We start from the raw sequence: 13,759 nt of genomic DNA, 5'->3' as shown, positions 1-13,759 counted from the left end.
AGAAAAACTATCATTAAAAAAAAAAAAGTAAAAAAAGAAAAGAAATAGAAGTTGAGGAAAAATAAAAATAAGAACTTCTAACAAAGAGCTCTTCTTTTTATTTTTCAGATTTTAGATGCTTAATTCCTTGAATGAAAAGTTGAACTGATGACTCACTACTAAGGTTGTTCCTAGCCTTCCGTTCTCAAACTAGGCCATTCTGAGAGGCTGTTTGATTAAGTACCGTTGATAGTAGTATCGCACGTAAGAGACTTCTAAAACTCTGATTATTATTAATTCCTGGAATGAAGAGATGACTTCATACTCACTAACGAGGTTGTTCTTAGCCATCCGTTCTTAAACTAAGCAAAACAGTGAAGTTGTTTGATTAAGTATCACAGTTTGCTGATTTGCACATGCACCATTGCCGAAACTGTGATGCTTGGTTCCTTGATTGGATTGAAGAAGCTCATCACCATGCATTTTACAAGCTGTCCGTTGTTATGTTTTGCAATTCAGTGGTTCTGTTTTGCAATTCATTTTCTGTTTGTTTAAGTATCATCGATGGTGGTGTCGTGCATGCAAACTTTCCGAAACTCTGATGCTTGTTTTTCTTGAATGGAGAGATGAGCTTATACTTTAGGTGACTTTTAAAACTGCAGTAATTAGTGCCTCGAATGGAAAAACGAACTCATTCATTACAGACCAAGGTTGTTCCTGGCCATCCGTTAACATATTAGGCAACAGTACAGCGAAGCTGTTTGTTTTACAAGCTTTTGTCGTTTCGAGAAATCACTACATTAAGCATTCGATGGTGATACACGACTGATGGCCAGGTTCTGATTTTCGAATGAAAAGAAGAGTCGCATCCGACCACCGGTCGGCTTTCGACGCAAAACAGCTGTACACACTCGTCCAACGATCCAGTGACTAACTGTTGCAACGAGAAAGTTAGCTTTATTTGTTGTGCAGATTGTCCGCTTTGACGTAAAATGCTAGAAATTTGCTGAACGCTCGGTTTGCGCCGCCCAAGAGTCATTCTGTTTCTGCGTTGCCAGCGTCTGTCGGCTAAATACAACTGTAGACTCCGCGCAAGCTTTTTCACCGCAAAAGTTGTACAGAGCCACACCGAAGGCTAAAATCGACTTTAAGGTCGAAGGTTAAAATCGACCCTAGAGGTTTGAAAACGACGTCACGAAATTTTCAAGACATCATCGAAGAAAATTACGGCGGCCAGATGCAACTCTTAGTACTAACTCTACTAATCTTAGTACGTTAAGCATTCCAGTCGAGAGATCAGACGTTTTTTCGTCACCTAAGAGACCGGCCGATGCGTTTGCGACGCTGCGGAAAGAAAGAAGATGGCAAACCACAGGGTTGTTACCGTAACAAACCTCCGTGAGTACCTCCATCTCGAGTGGCTTTTGAAGAAACGTTCGTTTTAAACTCAAAGGGATGGTTGTTAAAGCTCACAAACGCCTGGTTAACGATTTTCTAACGGCAGACACCGTGTTTACAATGGATACAGACCGATTAACTGAGCCCAAAGCGCAAGATCTATCAGAAAACTCCTCTAGGTCGATGCAACGAGACGACTAGACACGTGCGTCTAAAGGCATTTTACAATTGAAGGACGCCCCTCGTGGGCCCTTTAACCTTAACACTAAACTCCTGCTTGATATCCTCGTCCCCAGGTTTCCAAACCGTAACCCCAACCCCCTCTAATCCTAACCCCCTTACCCTCTAACTCTCCCCCCTCAAAAAAACAAAAAACATAAAAAAGCAAACAAAACGAAAAAAAAACTTGCTTCCCTCCTCACTTTTAGCTCTAGGATGCAACACCTTTTTGCCGCCCTCCGCTAGAAGGGAGTAGGGAGTAACGAAAGCTTGACATCAAAGTAGCGTTTCGTATGAGATTTGTTTGCCAAAATTTGAGCGTTTTTAAAAAAGCCAAGACTTCGTCAGAGGGGTTTCTTCTTTTCTCCTAAAGCTATCGATCGATTAAAAAGCTCAAAGCAAAGAAATTCAAAACAAAATACAAAAACGGGAAGTTTTAGTTTCTGCACCACAAGCCAAGCACTAGTTCAAACTGGAGATAATAAAAGGAAATCGAATGATCTCACTTCTCAAACCACTGAGCTGCCATTGGTCGGCAGTCTCTTGTTTGGAGACCATTGAGCTGCCATTGGTTGGCTGTTTAATCGTTGCGATTGGTCGGCAGTTTTATCGTTGGAGACCATTGAGAGATATAAAAGGAATTTTTTTTTTGAGCACAACATTAAACGTTAAATCGTTAGATGTTGTTATAAAGGCACCATTAGAATGCGATGTCCTCAAATATTTTCCTCGATATTTTAATAAGTAAACAAAAACAAAACTAAGTCTTGCAACTGGCGAAAACTTTCAATAAGCAAACAAAGCAACAACTTTCCTTTCGAGTTTTTTACATTTTAAACAAAAGACAAACAAAGAAAAAAAAAAAACAAACAAAAACAAAAACAAAAACAAAAAAACAAAACAAAAACAAAACAGAAAAGGGAGAATGAGTGAGTCGACTGATTTCGCTCAACTGTCTTAAACGAGAAGTCATAAACGTTTGCTTGTGCCAGCAAGTTGCAAATTAAGTTGTAAATGAACTGCACCGCAAAAGCTTAACCACAGTTTATTAAGCATATTAAGCCTTTGCTGACATGTTAAGACATTTTAAGCCTTTGCTATTATCATGAGGCTTTTGCTCCACGAGCCAAAAAAGTACGCTAGAGTTGACAAACTGCATCGCGGTCGAAAAGTGTAATTACGCCAACACTTTTATCCGTTTTAAGCATTTCGTTTTCGCACGAACAACAATTAAAGCAGCTCGTTGAGCTTAACGACGTTCGTATTTTTTTTCGAAGCCAAAACTTCGGCTATAAGTAGAATGAAGAGGCACTTCGAAAAACAACAAAGCTGTTCGCAGTCGATAGCAACGAGCGACAACATCTCTGCGAGTCTGGCATCAAGGTAAACAGTTTTTTTTTACATTTTCATTTGTAAGTGCCACTTTTGTGTACATTATGTATTCAAAAATTTCTTGCTGACGCTAGATTTTTCGTTTTCAATGAACAACAGTTGCAACCTCTAGTCGTTTGCTAAAACAGCTTGCTAGGACAACCAAATCAATCATATGTTGTGAAAATTTCTTTTTGTTCAACTGACTAAGGAAGATCGAGCGAACGCTTTTTTTTTTATAACTTGTTTGTATCATATTGCTATTAAGAAAACAGCGTTGTGTATACTAAACGTGACATAATTGGCAATTATCCGTAACTAAAAATAAGATAGAAATTACAAACTTGATACCATATTTTAATTACTCTAACAAAACTAGACGTCATCGCGTGAGAAAATAAATGTTCATAACACATAACCTATTTTTTTGTTTTTTTTTTCTTCTCTTTTTTCCTTTTAATCTCTTTTCTTTCGTCCAAAAAGCGTTTTGATTTTTGCCTCGCCACAAGCGATGAAATCGATAAAAAAACCTGCTCGGACATTCTCAATTCTCAACAACAAAAGCAATCAAAGTTCTAGCTCTCGAGCACGTGCGCCGACAGGTTGATGAAACCGTTCAAATATGCTCGATCGCTAGAATTTAAAGAAAGAAACAAGCCAGAAACAAACCAAAATAAAAAAAACAAAAACAAAAATGGACATCTTTAGAACGCTTAAATTTTATAAAATATTTTCCTCTGCGTTTTTAACCAGCTAAACTGTCGTAAAGTTTTTTCGGTGCAGTTCATTTAAAAAACTTAGTTTTCAACTTTTAAACGTTTTAGACTTCTCGTTTAAGGCAGTCGAAAGAAATGAGTCGACTCACTCTCTCTCTCCCTATTCGGTTTTGTTTTTGTTTATTTGTTTTTGTTTTTTCTTCGTTTGCCTTCGTTTGCCTTTGTTTGCTTTTGGAAAAGTTGTCGCCATGCGAGACTTAGTTTTTTTTTTTTTTTGCTCAAATTGAGCACAAGTGAGTTTCTAGTCTTGAAAGTGTGCAAAGTGTGGGCCAATCTGGTGGCTGGAGTGATGACACGTGAATGCTGGAAATTCCAGACTTTGAGCGGATTCAGCGTACATAGAAAGAAAATGTAGCATTCACGTGGGTCTCTCCTAAGCGTGCCATTGGTCGGTCTGCTGTCCTTAAGTACCCCCCTCCCCCCCCTCAACGTCACGTTTGCTCAACTTTCTCGGTCTTTGGCGCCCAGAGAAAGCTTGAGGAAGGATAAAAAATGGCGAGGTTTCGGTACTGCGTTTTCTGTTTTTCTTATTTGTTTTTGTTTGTTTGCTTGTTTGTTTGTTTGTTTGTTTGTTAATTTTTTTAATTTTTTTTTTTTTGTTTGTTTGTTTCGTTCGTTTGTTTGTTTGTTTGTTTCGTTTGCTTCGTTTGTTTTGTGATGTTTTGTTTTCCCTTCTTGATGGCACAAAACAGAAGCAAACAAGACTTTCGGTTATATTCGGTTATATTCGGTTCAATAAAAGTTTGTTGGTTTCTGCACAACAACAACAACAACCACAACAACAAAAGTCCCTCTGTCCCTCAAAAGCAGTTTCTCCTCTGTCCTAAAGAAGAGCCTCTTTGTAATCGATCTTGTCTGAATGCAGCTCTCCTTTTGCCTACAGGTTTTTATTCCAACCCTTTTGTTGTTGTTAGTGCCATGTTGTTGTTATTGTTATACTCTGTAAAAGCAGTTGTTGCTGTTGTACTTGTTTGTTGTTTCTAAAGACACTGTTGTTGCTGCTGTTAGCGCTGTTAGTAATCACCCACTTGGCTTGTATTTTTGTTTCTTGTTTTTGTTTTTTGTTTTATTTATAAACACTCTCTGAGTAAGTGATGCTGTTGCTGTTGTTGTTGTTACAGTTGCAATGAGTGTTTGTTAATGTTCCCCCACTTGGCTTGTACTTTTGTTTTCTGTTTTGTTTTGTTTTTTTTTTGTTTTTGTTTTTTTTTTCTCAACACTCTCTGAGTAAGTGATGCTGTTGCTGTAGTCGTTGTTATAGTTGCAATGAGTGTTTGTTAATGTTCACCAACTTGGCTTGTTTATAATCTATTTTATTTTATCAACACTCTCTGAGTCAGTGATGGTGTTGCTGTTGCTGTTGTCGTTATTATGCTTGCAATGGGAGTTGTTACTGTTCACCCACTTTGCTTGTTTTGTTTTTATTTCTTTATTTTATCAACACCCTTTGAGCCAGTGATGCTGTTGCTGTTGTTGTTGTTATAGTTGCAATGAGTGTTGTTAATGTTCACCCACTTTGCTTGTGTTTTTGTTTTTGTTTATCAACACCCTTTGTGTCAGTGATGCTGTTGCTGTTGTTCTTATTACAGTTGCAATGAGTGTTTGTTAATGTTCACCAACTTGGCTTGTTTATAATCTATTTTGTTTTATCAACACTCTCTGAGTCAGTGATGCTGATGCTGTTGTTGTTATTGTGCTTGCAATAAGTGTTGCTAATGTTCACCCACTTTGCTTGTTTTGTTTGTGCTTTTGTTTTTGTTTATCAACACCCTTTGAGTCACTGATGCTGTTGCTGTTGGTGTTATTATAGTTGCAATGAGTGTTAATGTTCACCCACTTTGCTTGCTTTGTTTGTTTGTTGCTTTTTTTTTTTATCAACACCCTGCGAGTTAGTGATGCTGTTGCTGCTTTTGTCATTTTACTTGTATTTATAGTTGTTACTGTTCAGCCACTTTGCTTGTTTTTTAATCTGTTTTATTTTATCACCACTCTCTGAGTCAGTGATGATGTTGCTGATGCTGTTGTTGTTATTTTACTTGCAATGATAGCTGTTACTGTTCAGCCACTTTGCTTGTTTTGTTTGTTTGTTTGTTTGTTTTTTTTATCAATATCCTCTGAGTAAGTGATGCTGTTGCTGTTGTTGTTGTTATAGTTGCAATGAGTGTTTGTTAATGTTCCCCCCCTTGGCTTGTACTTCTGTTTTCTGTTTTGTTTTGTTTTTGTTTTTTTTGTTGTTTTTTTTCTCAACACTCTCTGAGTAAGTGATGCTGTTGCTGTAGTCGTTGTTATAGTTGCAATGAGTGTTTGTTAATGTTCACAAACTTGGCATGTTTATAATCTATTTTATTTTATCAACACTCTCTGAGTCAGTGATGCTGATGCTGTTGTTGTTATTATGCTTGCAATAAGTGTTGTTAATGTTCACCCACTCTGCTTGTTTTGTTTGTGCCTTTGTTTTTGTTTATCAACACCCTTTGAGTCACTGATGCTGTTGCTGTTGGTGTTATTATAGTTGCAATGAGTGTTAATGTTCACCCACTTTGCTTGCTTTATTTGTTTGTTGCTTTTTTTTTTATCAACACCCTGCGAGTTAGTGATGCTGTTGCTGCTTTTGTCATTTTACTTGTATTTATAGTTGTTACTGTTTAGCCACTTTGCTTGTTTTTTAATCTGTTTTATTTTATCACCACTCTCTGAGTCAGTGATGATGTTGCTGATGCTGTTGTTGTTATTTTACTTGCAATGATAGCTGTTACTGTTCAGCCACTTTGCTTGTTTTTTTTTTGTTTTTGTTTTGTTTGTTTGTTTGTTTGTTTTTTTATATATCCTCTGAGTTAGTGATGCTGTTGTTGTTATTATGCTTTCAATGAGAGCTGTTACTGTTCACCCACTTTGTTTGTTTATAATCTGTTTTATTTTATCAACACTCTCTGAGTCAGTGATGCTGATGCTGATGCTGTTGTTGTTATTATGCTTGCAGTGAGAGTTGTTACTGTTCACCCACTTTGCTTGCTTATTGTCTATTTTATTTTGTCAACACTCTCTGAGTCAGTGATGCTGATGCTGATGCTGTTGTTGTTATTATGCTTGCAATGAGAGTTGTTACTGTTCACCCAATTTGCTTGTTTTGTTTTTTTATTTGTTTTTTTGTTTGTTTTTGTTTTGCTTGTTTTTTTTTATCAATACCCTCTGAGTCAGTGATGCTGTTGCTGTTGTTGTTGTTGTTGTTATAGTTGCAATGAGTGTTTGTTAATGTTCCCCCACTTGGCTTGTACTTTTGTTTTCTTTTTTGTTATGTCAACACTCTCTGAGTCAGTGATGCTGATGCTGTTGTTATTATGCTTGCAATGAGAGTTGTTACTGTTGTAGTTATGTCTGTCATTTGTCCTTGTTAGCAAGTTCTATTTGCCCTCTCTTGCCTTTTTTCAACACAGTTTCTTTCTTTGAGTCATATGGTTGCGAGATCCTCTCAAACTCCATCTCTTTATTTATTTGTTTCTTTTTTTTTTTTTTTTTTCTCATTCTCCTTCTCATAATAGCAATCACTGCTGCCACCATGCATGTAATGCTAGTTGCTCTCATTCTTTTTCATTTGCTAGTGGAAACTTTGTTTCTTCTTGTTGCTCTCTTTTCTTTCTTTTTTCTCTTTTGCAGAGGATTCGAAAAAACACAGCTCTTCCCTGCAGTTGTAAACATTCCAGGATTCCAGGATGCAGGCAGAAGAAAAACACTCTCACTAACTGTCTTCTTTTTTTTAGCATAAACCGTTGCAAACAAACACCTGAACATGTCTTCTTCACAAGAAAACAACACTGTTGTTGCCCCTTCTCCGAACTCTAAAGCGAAAAAAAAGAAAAGAAGGCAGTCACAAGAACAGAGAGACTTAAAGCTCAAAAACAAAGTCAGGGCCGCATTAGTTGCAGCGTGTGGCTCCGTAAACAGGGTTGTACCTTTCTATGGTACCAAGAAGAGGTACGCTGTTAGCTGTCCGATGCCTTTGTGCAAACATTCCTCCACAAGCATTAAAAGACACTTGACTAAAAAAGATCATTCTTGGACTTTGGATGAAGCTTCCATCTTTTACTCTGCAATGGTCAGGAAGTTTCAGCATGCTCGTCTCGAACGCAAGTCCGGCTGTCCAAAACCTTACCCCTGTTTGCAATGTTGGAAGTATTACGACCGACTGGACATACACTTGAAAGAGACTCATTTCTACGATTCCAAGACGATCAAACAAAAGATTGCAGAGGCAAAGCGATACGACAACGACAAGCTCTATGTCCCTCAATTTATTCGACCTGCCTTCTTTGGTATTAAGCCAGTAGCTGAACAAGCGTCTGCATCAGGCTCTGCATCCTCTGCTCCTGGGCCTTCCTCCTCTTTTTCTTCTCCGGTTCTTTCCTCTGATCCTCTTTTAAGCTTGCCCTCATCAGTTGCTGGTTCGTCCGAGGCTCCTTCTGCAAACCACTGCACCTCTGTAGAAAACAAAGAGCTGAACACCGAATCCGTCCTAGACTCTGATTTTAATTCCTTAAAGCACTTGGTTTCCAACTCCTCCGTCTTGACAGAAGATAAGAGACTCTTGTTTCAGCTGGACAAAGATGCTTTTCACTTTTATTACCAGTCAGCAGATGAGCTCTTCAGAGATTTTGAAAAGTGGCTTGTGGTAGCCAACAACAACACTTTGTCACAAGCAAAGATCTACAAAAATGCAGTTGTTGAAATATTGACATGTTGTGACAGCACGCTGACGCTGCACCCGAACGCTCTCACCAATTCCAACGTTTTGGAGGATAGATACTTTTCCATGCACTTTAAAAACATTCAGCTCAATTCCAAGCTGAGTGAACTTGACCAAACAAAAGCCATGTCTTGTCACACGTTGTACAACCGCCTTGTCTACCTTTGTCTCCTGTTTCGTTTCAGTGAAGCCAGGAATGTCTATTTCGGACTTTCTCATGAGGCCATCCGACGTTTGCGCTGCAAGGTGGAGGAGTTACAAAAAGTGCTGAGGCCCTTTCGTTCTTTGAGGAGGAGCCTTGTGAAAAGCAAAAAATGCATCAACATCATCAATGTCAGTTTGCTGAACGAATATGGCAAGTCTGCATACGTAAGACAGTTAGTGGAATCGATTAGAAAGCCGTCTCTTACACCGACTAGAGACAATGCTGTGTCTCTACGAAACCATCTTCTGCTCTCTGTCACTGTAATTAACAGTTTAAGAAAATCTAACATTGCTCTTTTAAACATTAGAGACTACATGGCTGCTGAGAAGAGTGAGTGTGGATATTGCATTGTGCAAGAGCGCTACAAAACAGCATACAAGTACGGAGCCAAAAACATTCTAGTGCCGAACGACTTGAAAGTGTTGATCGATATTTATTTGCTGAGATACAGAGACCTTCTTGTCAACGACTCTCACTACATGGCTGCAGACACCAAGACTGTTTTGGAGTTGAGCGACTGCTACAGGCCCCTTTTTCCATCGATGAGACCCAACAAAGACGAATGTGTGACACTCGGTGCAACTAGAGTGCCTGTTTACCAGATGGGTTCCTCTGCTATCTCCTCTTGCCTGACGTCCTGCTTCAGAAAAAGCCAAGTAAACATTCCCATGAAGCGTCTTACTCCCACTTGCATTCGCGGTTCGATAGCCACTTACTTTGCCAACAACAGCAAAGAAGATCGCGAGCGGTTTGCTACACTCTACATGAAGCACAGCAGGAACACAATGGATAGCTTTTATGTGTCCCAGTGGAACGCTGCAGAGGAGTTGCGCTTTGCCCTGGGCATCGGACAGTCCTTCGGAGTCATAGAGTCTTTGACTGTTGAAAAGTCTGAGAGACCACCAAAGAAGGAGAAGGATGTGATGGACTGGCTCCAAACTAATGCAGAGGAGTACGGTTTTCATGAGGTTGAGGACATCTTTGAGGAAGATTTAGACTCCGGTTCTGACTCTGAAGAATGTGCTGCTACTTTCAGCTGTACCACAGTGGTTCCGTTTTCTCCAGCTGTAGAAAACAATGTTCCTTTAGAGGATAGCAACGACCATGCCGTAGATTTCTTGTGTGAACCTACCTCAACTCCTGTTTCGTCTGTTCCATCTGAACAAACAATCGCTGGTCCAGTTCTTGAACTATCCCCTGCTCTTGCACAACTAGTTCCTAACGAACAAGCTGTTTGTATGGATGTAGATCAGACTCTAGCTGTTCCTGTTGGCACAGCTTGTTCTCCTCTTGCATTAACATTATTTCCTGATGAACCGGATTTTATTGAACACCATGCAAAACTTTCTCCAGTTTACTTTAATGAGCAAGTGGTTGCCAAACCTGTTTCTGCTTCTCCTTCTCAGCAAGTCGCTTTCTGTCCTTCAAAAGAGGTCTTTTCTGTTCCTCTGACTCCTAGCCTTGTTGCTTTTCAGCAAACATTGGCCAAACCCAGTTTGTTTCTTTCATCTGATCCAGTTTCAGCTGTTCCTGTCCAACAGGCTGGTACTGTTCTTGCAAAGCAGCTCTCACCTTATGCTGTTCAATCTGTTGGTAGCCTATTTAGCCAAAGTCTTGCCTCTACATCCAGAGGTAAATTCTTTTTGATTTTTGATTTTTGATTTTTATGCAAATCTCAACACGCTTTCAAAAAATGAAAATGCCCAAATCAACTCCTTGCCCTATTGTTATTGTTAGAGCTGTAAAAAAAACAAAACAAAACAAAAAAACAACACAGAAGTGTGTATGTATTTGTTGCAGGACTAATTCTGTGATTGCTTAAATGTTTATACAAGTGAATGATACTAAAACTGATTATGTTTTAGAAGTAAAAGATCCAAGAAGAAAAAAAATCAAGTTGGAAATGCCATCTTTCACTCAAGAACTCATCGGTAATGTAAAACCTAATTTATACAAAGATATATAAACACAAACCTCTTCTTGCACAATTTCAGATGGTTAACTGTTAACAAAAACTAGCCATCATTGCTAAGTGCACTTTTAGAAAGTTGTGTCTACCCGATTTCTAATGATGAAGTTAGAAACATCACCGTTAGAAATCATGCACAGCTTGTTATCATCTCTAACACTTAGAAACTGTTGATGGTTTTTATGAATTAGAAAAATGAACATGGTTTTATTTTATTTCAGGATCAACTCAGCCAAGAACAAAGGAAAACAAAGCAGAAGTTAGCCAATGCCATTTAGGTAATCTTTCAAAAACCAGTTATTGCTATCAGTGCAAACAATAAGGTCAACAAAAAAAAAATAAATAAAAAAACAGAATAAATCTTGTCTTACTTCAGAACCAAATGAATATTTGATTTAATCACTTTGTGTTATGACTTGAGTTTGTAAAATTTTAGATGAAATAGTTGAAGAGCTGAATGCTTGCCCTGGCCACAACGAATGGTTCAACACCAGAAGTTTTCCACGATGTGCAGCTTTGGTGTTGGCATACATCTTGCAAGACGTGTTTACAGATGTAAGCTCAAGTTGCTCGTACAAAGATTACCTTGGCATCTTGGCAAATCATAGCAGTGACAAGCTCATTCATGTCTTGCAAAAGTACTCCTACCAAAGCCATATTAAAGACAAAATTAAAAACATGAAGCTAAAAATTCAAAAAGAGGGTAGTTTAGAAAAGTTTGTTCAATATGGCAATATCGTGAAACCATTTATGTAGTTTAGATAAGTTTGTTCAGTTTGGCAATAAAGATGGGCCTTTTGTGTAGTTTGTTTTATCTATGCTTTTGCAAATATTTTTATCTGTTTCGCTAAAGACATAATAAACAAGAAGTTCTGTTAAACTGTTCTCACATTTCTTATTTAAAGATAGTTCAAACTTTTTTTTATCTTTAAAAAAAAAAAAAAGAAGTCGTTTTGTTATTCTGTGAAAACTTTTAATAGAGTTGCATTTAGAATTACTTCTGATGTTTTTAAGAGTTTGTTAAAAAGCAAAATAATATTTCCTGTGATGTTAAACTGCATAAGTGAAATTTAAAAAAGGAAAACTGCTCCAACCATTTTTCGGAAAAAGAAATCAAAAAGTTCCTTATTTTAAAAGATCTAGACATCCATTTCTTCTTCAGCAAAATAGCGAGGCTTTTTTATGAACTCTTACTCTCTATTTTTTCATATCTTTACACAAAGGATTTTGTTTAGATCAATGTAAACATACATAGAAGTATATTATGTTTTTTTTTTTTTTTTTGTTTTTATGCAGTCTAACTTTTGTTTCACTTCTATTTTATTTTACGTTTATCTTGTATTTTATCATGCCTTATTGGTTTTTGCGTTTTGTGATGTCAAGCTGCGTAAGCTAAACTTAAAAGGGGAAAACTACGCTAACTTTTCTTTGAAAAAATATTCAAGAAGTACCTTAAACGAAAGAGAAAGCACACGAATCTTGCCATCCAATTCTTCTTCTGCAAAGTAGCGAGGCTTTTTATGTACTTTTGCTCTCTAATTTATCTCTATTTACGCAAAGGGTTTTATTTCAATGTAAACACGTATAAAAGAATACTTTGTTAAAAATAATGTTAAAGGAGTTGCGTAAAAAAAAACGTCTGAATAAAGTTTCTTTACAAAAAAAACAACTAAGAAACAAGCGCGCCTAAGAAAAACCAGATCGCGATTCACTAAGTCAAAAAACGAAAGAAACAAAGTTTAAAAGGTCTTTCTAGACAACAAATTCTATTTTTGGCAATGCAGTTTTTGTATTTATGCAACCTAACTTTTGTTTGACTTCTATTTTATTTTACGTTTACCTTGTATTTTATCTTGCCTTTTTGTGTTTTGTGATGTCAAGCTACATAATCTAAACTTAAAAGAAGGAAACTAGGCTAACTTTTCTAGTAGAATATTATGTTGTTGGTTTTGTATGCAGCCTAACTTTAGTTTCATCTATATTTTATTTTGCGTTTATCTTATATTTTATCTTGTCTTTTTGAGTTTTGTATTTTGTGATGTCAAGCTACATAATTTAAACTTAAAAGAAGAAAACTAGGCTAACTTTTCTTTGAAAAATTGTTCAAAAACTACCTTACACCGATAGAGATAGCTCACGAATTTAAAAAGTTGCATCTATTCATCTTCTTCTTCAGCAAAGTAAAGCTTTTTATGCACTTTTACTCTCTAACTTACCTATATTTGCGTAAAGGATTTTATTTAATTCAATTTAAACATAACTAGTAGAATATTATGTTGTTGGTTTTGTATGCAGCCTAACTTTAGTTTCATCTATATTTTATTTTGCGTTTATCTTATATTTTATCTTGTCTTTTTGAGTTTTATATTTTGTGATGTCAAGCTACATAAGCTAAACTTTAAAGAGGAAATTTACGCTAACCTGTCTTTGAAAAACTATTCAAAAACTACCTTTAACAAAGTAGCGAGGCTTTTTATGCGCTTTTACTCTCTAACATACCTATTTTTGCGCAAAGGATTTTATTTAATTCAATTTAAACATGCCTAGTAGATTATTATGTTGTTGGTTTTTTATGCAGCCTAACTTTAGCTACATCTATTTTTCATTTTACGTTTGTCTTATATTTTATTTTATCTTTTTGTGTTCTGTGATGTCAAGCTACATAAGCTAATGTTAAAAGAGGAAAGCTGCGCTAACCTTTCTTTGAAAAACTATTCGAAATCTATTTTTGAGATAATCTAGATTTAAAAGAGGAACACTACGCTAATTTTGCTTTGAAAAAACTCTCGAAAACTAACTTATTCGATAGAGATAGCACACAAATTTAAAAAATTGTATCTACTCATCCACTTCTTCTACAGCAAAGTACTGAGGCTTTTTATGCACTTTTATTCTCTAACATACCTATATTTGCGCAAAGGATTTTATTTAACTCAATGTAAACATACATAGAAGAGTATTGTTACCCGTTTGTTTTATGCAGCCTAACTTTAGTTTCATCTATACATTATATTGCGTTTACCTTATATTTTATCTTGCCTTTGTTAGTTTTGTGTTTTGTTATGTCAAGCTTCATAATCTAATCTTAAAAGGGGAAAACT

General features: G+C 36.7%; 1 protein-coding gene and 1 long non-coding RNA gene across 3 annotated transcripts; one reads left to right on the top strand and one right to left on the bottom strand.

Moving 5' to 3' along the window:
- The first annotated feature begins 4,195 nt into the window (after positions 1-4,195).
- On the top strand, positions 4,196-11,462 carry LOC149892666 (uncharacterized). Of its 2 annotated transcripts, XM_090080027.1 has the most exons (5): positions 4,196-4,249; positions 7,502-10,321; positions 10,555-10,620; positions 10,880-10,936; positions 11,095-11,462. In XM_090080027.1, the coding sequence occupies exons 2-5, from the start codon at positions 7,531-7,533 to the stop codon at positions 11,412-11,414; spliced, it is 3,234 nt and encodes a 1,077-aa protein (XP_089936153.1). In that variant the 5' UTR covers positions 4,196-4,249; positions 7,502-7,530; the 3' UTR covers positions 11,415-11,462. The 2 variants fall into 2 exon arrangements, with proteins under 2 accessions (XP_089936153.1, XP_089936152.1); XM_090080026.1 differs by lacking the exon at positions 4,196-4,249 and having other exon boundaries at positions 6,497-10,321.
- LOC149892665 (uncharacterized) lies at positions 8,141-12,206 on the bottom strand. The gene is made up of 2 exons (XR_016450169.1): positions 12,110-12,206; positions 8,141-11,302 (listed from the first exon to the last, which is right to left on the bottom strand). It is a non-coding gene; the product is annotated as an uncharacterized LOC149892665 (long non-coding RNA).
- Positions 12,207-13,759: the final 1,553 nt, after the last annotated feature.

The sequence above is a fragment of the Hydra viridissima genome, unplaced genomic scaffold (genome assembly GCF_058129835.1).
Source record: "Hydra viridissima isolate aposymbiotic clone 2 unplaced genomic scaffold, HvirCarnegie_v1 scaffold_2, whole genome shotgun sequence".
Lineage (NCBI taxonomy): Eukaryota > Metazoa > Cnidaria > Hydrozoa > Anthoathecata > Hydridae > Hydra > Hydra viridissima.
Note: the sequence above shows the minus strand (reverse complement) of the source record. Positions and strands in the feature narration are given on the sequence as shown.